General features: G+C 36.4%; 1 protein-coding gene across 6 annotated transcripts in view; it reads left to right on the top strand.

Annotated features, from left to right (window-relative positions):
- The window catches only part of MATR3 (matrin 3), a 38651-nt gene extending 35421 nt beyond the window's left edge, over positions 1 to 3230 (top strand). For 3 of the 6 annotated variants that reach the window (XM_043912910.1, XM_043912909.1, XM_043912911.1), the window contains 3 exons: positions 146 to 512; positions 972 to 1093; positions 2167 to 3230. In XM_043912910.1, coding sequence (XP_043768845.1) covers positions 146 to 512; positions 972 to 1093; positions 2167 to 2217 — 540 coding nt within the window. In that variant the 3' untranslated portion in view covers positions 2218 to 3230. The remainder of the gene's footprint in view (positions 1 to 145; positions 513 to 971; positions 1094 to 2166) is intronic. The other 3 variants (XM_043912912.1, XM_043912913.1, XM_043912914.1) reach the window with 2 other exon arrangements.
- Positions 3231 to 9451: the final 6221 nt, after the last annotated feature.

Genomic DNA, 9451 nt, shown 5'->3' on the forward strand with positions numbered 1-9451 from the left:
TGGGGGGAGAGAAAGAAAAGACACTTTTTTTTTTTTTTTTTTGAGAAAATGAAGGCAAAGACGCTATCCCTTTCCCTTCAAGTAAAGCAAATGGAAGGGATACTGCAGGATAATTGTTGCAGAGTAAATTTGTCTTTCTTAACAGCGTCGTTTCCCAGGGAATATGGAAGGTTTTGTCACTCTAGATGAGGTTGGTGATGAGGAAGATTCGGAACTTCAGAAACTTCGTAAATCGGGCATGGCATTTAAATCTGGTGACAAAAATGATGATGGTTTGGTTGAAATTAAGGTGGACAAGATCGAGGAACTTGACCAAGAAAATGAAGCAGCGTTGGAAAATGGAATTAAAAATGAGGAAAATACAGAGCCAGGTGCTGAATCTGCTGAGAATGCTGATGATCCCAACAAAGATACAAGTGAAAACGCAGATGGCCAAAGTGATGAAAACAAGGAGGACTATACAATCCCAGATGAGTATAGAATTGGACCATATCAACCCAATGTTCCTGTTGGTGAGATTTGAGGCTTTGTTATTCCCCCTCACCCTCCCCGAACTCTTACTATAAGATATTTTTTAATTGGTCTTACATAAACTCTGATAACATGAAGTTCTATGTAGAACAATTTGTAAATCTTACTTGAAGCATTCTTTTTTCCTCTTTTCGTTACCATTCCATAATATGTTCTTTTTTCTCCTCATAAAATTTTCTGAGAATTTCACATTGCTTTTTGTTTTGTTCACCGTTCTATTTCAACATTTTTAAGAGAACGATTAGGTGTGGGCCCTTAAACATCAATTAAATACAAGCTATTAACGATGTCATGGTTTTTGCTTTGTTTTAGCGTAGGCTATATTGGACATGTCACAATTGTTAACTCATTCAAATTATATTGACAGGAAAAAAAGATTTGAGAACACTATTAAAACCTTCAGTTTACTGAATTTGTAAGAATGTATGTTTGTGTTCTAGGTATAGACTATGTGATACCTAAAACAGGGTTTTACTGTAAGCTGTGTTCACTCTTTTATACAAATGAAGAAGTTGCAAAGAATACTCATTGCAGCAGCCTTCCTCATTATCAGAAATTAAAGGTAAGGCTGAATCTAAAAGAGGAGAGTTCTTTTGTGAAAACTAACAAGTCACGTAAGTTTATGGACCAGTACCATCTGTGGACCCAGCACGCTTTATCCTGATAACATTCTTTATTGATGGGCCTTGAGCAGTTTGATGAACTCTGGAAACATCTGCTAAAACCTCTTTCTAGAATATACTCTTAACTAAATGATAATTCAATAATTTCAAAATTTATAGATTTAAACATTACAAATTCTGTTGTATAATTAAGAGTTATTTGAGTATTCTCAAATGATTATTAGACTGTAATTTCTCTAATTTGGAAAATACTGGAGGCCTGAAAGTCCAGTGAAATACTACAAAGCCTTTTTCAACTTTAAAGTGCCATATCCCTTTATGCTTAATGATTTTTACATTGACTTTAAATTATTTTTTTAATAATGACACTTCAGTGAAGTTTTATGACCAAAAGGATATACAGGTAAAAGGAAAAATTAATAAAGCACAACATAATAAAGAATAACAAATTTCTGTTTGGATATTTCGAAGTTTGGTGTTTTAGTTAGTGGCTTAAGGACCAAGTATTGAAATAGATGAGGGAGAACTTGAAAGTAGGAGTTAAAAAAAAGATGATACTGATTTATAATATAAAGCTGCTAGAGTATTAAGGACAGTGGTTATTTTCAGTGGTAGCAGGAATTTAATAATATTTTGTCCTTTTGTCTTAGAAGAAGGGGCATTGAATTAAATACATGTCATTTAACTAATCTTAATCTTGGGGGGTAGCAGCAGTTATTCTATGTGCGTATTTTGGTCTTTGTTTTCTCATCTTTGTAAGTTAGTCTTAATTGCACATTGAAGTAACTTTTTCATATTTTACTGTTTCTTTTCCCATGCCTTACTGTGGTGTCCAGTTTAGTTTTATACCTGCTTGATAAGAATAACTGGATCGTACAAATATTGACAAGGTTATAGTTAAATTAGACTGAGGTCCCTAAACTTCAATTAGAATATTTTGTTTTGTAGTTAATCCATTTGTTATGTTTCACTAAGGTGACTTAATCCTTGTAACTTTTTCTTTTCTTTTCAGAAATTTCTGAATAAATTGGCAGAGGAACGCAGGCAGAAGAAGGAAGTTTGAGATGTGCAAGAAGCTTAATGATTTCAAAGAAAATAATGGTTCTTTGTTTTTAAATGTTAACCTTTTTTAAATACAATACTGATAGTTAGAAGAAAACTATTGTACTCTTTTGTTTTAGTGGAAAAATAATAGATAATAGATGTCTGTTCATGTGTTAAGTGTTATAGCAAAAATACATATACGGTTAAGTTAATGAAGAATTGTTTTTGTTTTATCAAAATGGTAACAGACAGAAATACTTTGTAGAGACTGACTTCGTATGCTAAAGACACTTGCACCACTAAGAAGGATATGTAGAAGCATTCAGAGAGATGAAATTGAGTAGTTCCAAGCTTCAAAGATATGTCAAAACTTTTGATTCCATTCAATAAAGAACAAAACCAATTGTATTTTTATTACTTTCATCTGAAACATTCCACATTTTAATCTGAGCCTTGCAGACTTTTCATTTGGAGTTTGAAGCATTTTTGGTTTTGTTTCATTTTTGGAGAACTTCACTAATGTGAGATTGGTAATTAAAATGCAGGTGCAGTTTTCTTTCAATGTCATGTTGTTGTTTAGGTAATAAGAAATATTAAGTAATTGGCTTTAGATTTTGTAATTTTTTCCCCAAGTTCCTGCTAGATTTCATATTCTAGAAGTCAATGTATTTTCAGTGAAATGTAAAAATATTCCCCTTCTCTTTGACCAGTATTAATTTCTTGAGACCTTATTGCTTGTCACTTGAATCCTGTAGCTGTCATACATCATCTGGTATAAGCAACATTTGATTTTTGAAGTGTGTAGACCATCTCTTTGTATTTTCAAGATGTAATTTTACATTTCTGCATTTTAAAAACACTTTGGCCATAATCTTAGACGCACGCTTCTAATTCATATACTTGCATATGTGACCTTTGTGAACAGAAATTTGCATGTATAATCTGTGTTTACTTGTAACTTTCTGGTTATATACTGCTTATATCTGTGGATTCAAGTTTCTTAAGTGAGTACCAATAAAAAACAAAAACTTAGGCCATGTTCATTGGTTATACATGTTTGAGGTGTTAACCAATATATTTGTCACAGTTGTGGTTTTTATTTACTGTTACACTTTCTTGCATGCTTTAACAAATTATTCCATTTTTAATCTAGAGTGTTCTAAAAACTACTACTAAAAATCTGAGTTTTAAAGCTTTTGGTGCTGGTGGATTTCTTGTTCCTGTTACATAACTAAAAATTGGACTAGTTACAGTTTTTTCAGACCTTAGGAGTTCAAAATGCTAAGGGTGACAAACGACAAAAGCTCATGTTTAGACATGTCTAAAGTGTTAACAATAAACTTGGAAATTACATGGAATAACAAGAATTAGTTCTATCAGCCTTTCAAAATATGTTGAGATAATTGATTTAAAAGATTATTGTCAAGCAAATTTTTAATTTAAAAAGAATTTAAGGGATTTGAACCACTTAGCTCTATTAAAGGATGTTATCAAATGGAAGAAATTTTATGATCTACCACTGAGGGGAAAATGACACTTTAATGTAACATGCACAAAAAATCCTTGCCAGTTTACTTCAGTTTAATTTTGACCTTTACTAATTACCAACTTTTAATTCCAACTGTTTAACTAACAGTAGCTATACAGAGCATTTTGTGTACAATGGAATCCCTTGTTTTTTGTCAACTTTTCTTCATAGGTCCTACCTACTTTGTTAGATATACCAAGGTGTAGAAAAGAATGTTTAATATCTTCATTTGCTAGGGTTTGGAAAGTAGAAATTCTCATAAATTGCTAATGATGAATAAACCTGTAACAGCTATATCCCAGATTATGACAAACCTTTATTTAACAGGAATGTTTTTCACTTAACCAACTATAAAGTAGAAAATTTTCCCACCGCCATTTTAGTTTTTAGTTTAAAATAGACGTTAATCCTGAGTGAAGGAAACTTGATGTTTGTTTTACAATTTTATTTTATCATTGCTAATAAATATGGCCTATGAGAATGACTCTGGTAAGGCTTAAGTTGGCTAGCTGTAGTAATGTGTATCCTAAAAACACTTGGTTGTCCAAAAAGTTCGTTCAGGTTTTTCCATAAGATCTTATCAACCCAATAATTTTGTTTAGAATTGTAAATGAGGAATGTGAATTTCTGGCTATTGAGTACCAAATAAGTACTTCTAGAGATTTTTATATGGTATAGATTATAAGGAACTTTTAAAGCTTATATCCAGCCTTTGAATTCTTTTACCCCTTTTTCTTAGGGTAAAAGGGCTTCCGTGGTAGCTCAGCTGGTTAAAGAATACACCTGCAGTGTGATTTGATTCCTGGGTCAGGAAGATCCATTGGAGAGGGGATAGGCTACCCACTCCAGTATTCTTGGGCTTCTCTGGTGGCTCAGCTGATAAAGAATCTGCCTGCAATGTGGGAGACTGGGATTCAGTCCCTGGGTTGGGAAGATCCCCTGGAGAAGGGAACAGCTCTACCCACTGCGGTGTTCTGGCCTGGAGAATTCCATGGATGTATAGTCCGTGGGGTCACAACATGGACTGAGTTGGACATGACTGAGGGACTCTCAGTTTAGGGTGAAAAGGACATACACACTATTAAGTAGTATGGCAGCGTTAGGTTATAAAAGTGGAAGAATACACTTTTTTTTGCCTGACTGTTCACAGTGTACTTTTAGTGGCTTTGAACTGGAAGATGACATGAGTAAAAATTGTGATGGAGGAGGCTTGTGTGTGGTGGAAATCTGTAGAGGAATGCTGCATATTATATTTTTAAATCAGACAAAATTGGTATACACAGTTTGGTTAGGATAATACATGCTAAGGCTAGGAGTGAGCAGCTCTGTACTCTTCTGTATTGGCTTCCATGGAATATGGCCTAGGATAGCCTAAAGATCAACTGTTGGGTGGTAATACATTTGAGGTTTTCTCCAACCAGGACCCTGAGGTAAGCTGTTTGTTAAGCTGGAGTTAAAGTGCTTCTCCAATCTGATGCACAGCCTTTGCATGTCAGGTGTGAGACATGGTATACAAACAAAATGCTTCTGTGAATTAAGACTAATTCTCAGATGTTAGCATGTATCAGAATTACCTGGAAACTTCATTTTAAACATTACTGGGCCCTGTTCCTAGAATTTCTGATTTACTGAGTGTAGGGTTGATTTTAATAATTTGCATTTTTCCAAAAATTACCCAGGTGATGGTGATGTCAAGGATAGAGTCCACCCTTTAGAGAATGATTGATTTACCTTTAGCTGAAGTGTATTGCTAGGCACTTGTGGTCAGATGCCTGATTTAGATACTATTGCTTGAAGGTTTTGCTGCTGTACTAAAGGTAAGGGAAATGTTGAAAAAGAATATTTGGGATCCCTCATGAAGCATTTTTTAAATTTATAAGTGGGAGACACCCATTTCAGAGCCTTCATTACTGCATTCTGTGATGAACCCTTTAGCTTGGGACATTAATAAAATAAGCAGCTAATTTACTGAAGTTTTAAGTGAATGGAAAATTGGAAGTAGATACTGTTCACTCCAGATATAACTTGCTGAATTACTAACTGTAGTTGATAGAAGCTAGAGCTCAATTAAGGTACTAGCTATTAGGAAAAAATATGAGGATATCAGGAGATAATAGGTTGAAGAAAATTACACATGAGAACTGTTAGATAATCTGTGATTAATTTTTAAAAGGCTGTACTGACATTTATTAAAGCCTTTAACCCTGGCCTTCTAATTTCCATACATTTTAAGAATTCTGTAAAGCCAAATGTGCAATAGGGAACATGAACATTCAGAGGAAGGGTGGGGCAGTCTTATGTATTAGTAGAGAAAAAACAAATGGTGTTCACACCAGTAAGAAACTTAGAGTAAAAATTGTAGCCATTAAATACAGGTTTAATGATCTTTGAACCATCTTATTGTGCTTTATATATTGCACCGTTTGTATACAGGTTTGATTACCTGATCCAAATGGAATATACCAAGAGCAACAGGAGTGTCCTACATTTGACAAGGACAGAATACTCCAGTTTCACTCATTGCACCTGACTGTCAAAAGTAGGACCAATTCCTATTTGCTCTGTTCTGCCAGGGTTGTTAAATCATTTTCATCAGCTACTTCCTTGGCAACTGCCAAGTCGTCTTTATATGTATACCTCCCCCTCCACTTGTTTCGGGAAGACACCAATTTATGCTGTGTGTGTGCACTTAATCTGCTCTGGGATAAAAAACTTGTGGAAAGGAGTTGGAGTTTAAATGGTTGTTAATATAGTAGATGATAAAAACTAGTGAAAACCTAACTCAATAATTGTGGCTAATTCTGCTCACAAGCACAAGTTGTGTCTCTGATCCATTTCATGGTAAGTAGCTAAGCTGTGCAAAACCAGCAAGGAAGGGCTTGAAACTGCAAAAGAGGAATTTCCTCTGCCCTTATATTCTGCACATCTGTAGGTGCATATCACCCTTTTTTAATTTTTTTTTTTTTATTAGTTGGAGGCTAATTACTTAACAACATTTCAGTGGGTTTTGTCATACATTGATATGAATCAGCCATAGAGTTACACGTATTCCCCATCCCGATCCCCCCTCCCACCTCCCTCTCCACCCGATTCCTCTGGGTCTTCCCAGTGCACCAGGCCCGAGCACTTGTCTCATGCATCCCACCTGGGCTGATCACCCTTTTTTTTAAAAAACCTTTGCCTGTTTATACTTAACTTTCTACAAATTTGACCTTTATAAGTCAGGTCAGTTTTTGTTTTCATACACAAAATACACTATCCTAGCCATTTAAAAATAACATCTTATTCTGTTAACCATAATTCATTTAACCAATTCCCTATTGATAGGCTTTTCCATTTTGACTTAACAGCTATGAGTATCCTTATCTTTACATCTTTCCAATTTCATCTATACATGGAGTGTTTGAGACAGAAGATTCACACATTTTTACATTTGATGAAAACAAGAGTGAGAGCCTGTTCATAACCATCCTGTGCTTTCATAACCATCCTCTCCTGATTCCTGCATCCTACTTCACCTTCCATCTCAAGTTAGAATTATTGGTGCCTGTGGTGTTGGAGAAGAGAGTCCCTTGGACTGCAAGGAGATCAGTCCTGGGTGTTCATTGGAAGGACTGATGTTGAACCTGAAACTCCAGTACTTTGTCCACCTGATGCTAAGAGCTGACTCATTGGAAAAGACCCTGATGCTGGGGAAGACAGTGCAGGAGAAGGGGATGACAGGATGAGATGTTTGGGTGGCATCACCAACACAATGGACATGGGTTTGGGTGGACTCCAGGAGTTGGTGATGGACAGGGAGGCCTGGTGTGCTGCGGTTAATGGGGTCGCAAAGAGTTGGACACGACTGAACTGAGCAGTACATGAATTTCTGTAGTATTTTAAAACTCTGGACCTCTGATGATTCCATTGCAATGTCTTATCACTGGCAAACAATAGCCTTTCTTTCTGTGACACTGTTTTCCAATCAGACCATCATCACCACCATCCAGACAGCATCTACAGATTATAAATAATAATACAGATTAATATTTTGGTTTTATACTCTGTCCATGCCTCTTCTAGCCTCGAGTTGATAAATTACCTTCCAGGTTCCTTGAATTAATCATACTCCATAAACCAGTAAAACACCATCTTCCTCCCCAGAGCTGTTTGTTCAGCAGGCAAGAATGTCAAGCCCTTTTTCCCTGGTTTAGGATTGTTCAGTCAGTAAGTCATGTCCAACTCTGCTACTCCATGGTCTGCAGCACACCAGGCTCTGCTGCCCTCCACTATCTCTGAAGTTTGCTCAAATTCATGAACAATGATGCTATCTACCCATTTCACCTGCTGCAGCCCCCTTCTTTTGCCTTCTTTCATTCCCAGCGTTGGGTTATTTTCCCATGAGTCTGCTCTTCCCATCAGATGGCCAAAGTATTGGAGCTTCAGCCTCAGTCCTTCCAATTAAAATTCAGGGTTGATTTTCCTCTGAATTGACTGCTTTGATCTTGCAGTCCAAGGGACTCTCAAGAGTCTTCTCCAGCACCACAGTTTTAAAGCATCAATTCTTCGGCACTTAGCCTTTATGGTCCAATTCTCATGTCCATACATGACTACTGGAAAAATCATAGTTTGACTGTATGGACCTTTGTCAGCAAAGTGATGTCTCTGCTTTTTAATATGCTGTCTAGGTTTGTAATAGCTTCCCTTCCAAAGAGCAAGCATCTTTTTTTAAATTATTTTTTGCAAGCATCTTTTTAAATTTCATGGCTACAGTCACCTTCCACAATGAATTTTGAGCCCAAGAAAATATGTCACTGCTTCCACTTTTCCCCCTTCTGTCTGGCATGAAGTGATGGGACCTGGATGCCATGATCTTAGTTTGTTTTTTGTTTTTAATTTATTGTGACTGCAAGGTGTCTTAGTTGGGGCATGTGGAATCTAGTTGCTTGACTAGGGATCAAACTTGGGCCCTCTCCTTTGGGAGTATGAAGTCCCCAGCCACTGGACCACAAGGAAGTCCCTGATCTTAGCTTTTTTTTAATGAGTTTCAAGCCAGTTTTTTCACTCTCCTTCATCAAGAGGCTCTTTAGTTCCTCTTCACTTTCTGCCATTAGAGTGGTATTACCTGCATATCTGAGGTTATTGATGTTTCTCCCAGCAATCTTTTTGGTTTTGTTTTTTATGATTTCTCGCAGCAGTGTTGATTCCAGCTTGTGATTCATTCAGCCCAGCATTTGGCATGATGTACTCTGCATATAAGTTAAATAAGCAGGTTGACAATATACAGCCCTGTTCTCCTTTCCTTTCGAACCAGTTGGTCTTTCCCTGTCTGGCTCATTAATAAATGTTGCTTCTTGACCAGCACTCAGGTTTCTCAGGAGACAGGTAAGGTGGTCTGGTACTCCCCTCTCTTAAGAATTTTCCAGAGTTTGTTGTGATCCACACAGAGACTTTAGTCGGTTTAGGATACAGATTTGCAAATGTGGCCAACGTGGTTGACTGAGGGGTAACCACCACATTTTATTTCTTTGGAGCTTTGTTTGGGCTGACTCAAAGATTTTTAATGAATGAAATGGCCCTAGGCAGAGAGAAGCGCTCTCGGATTCAGGACTTCCATGGAGGGAGCTTTTTTTTTTTTTAATTTTTGTCTTCAGTTTTAGCAGATAGAAAAGCTTGATTTTTTAAGATTCAAGGTTCACAAGAGAGTAAAAAGATAAATGTCAGTCCCTCATTTTACTTTCCC

This window comes from Cervus elaphus, chromosome 9 (assembly GCF_910594005.1).
Source record: "Cervus elaphus chromosome 9, mCerEla1.1, whole genome shotgun sequence".
Lineage (NCBI taxonomy): Eukaryota > Metazoa > Chordata > Mammalia > Artiodactyla > Cervidae > Cervus > Cervus elaphus.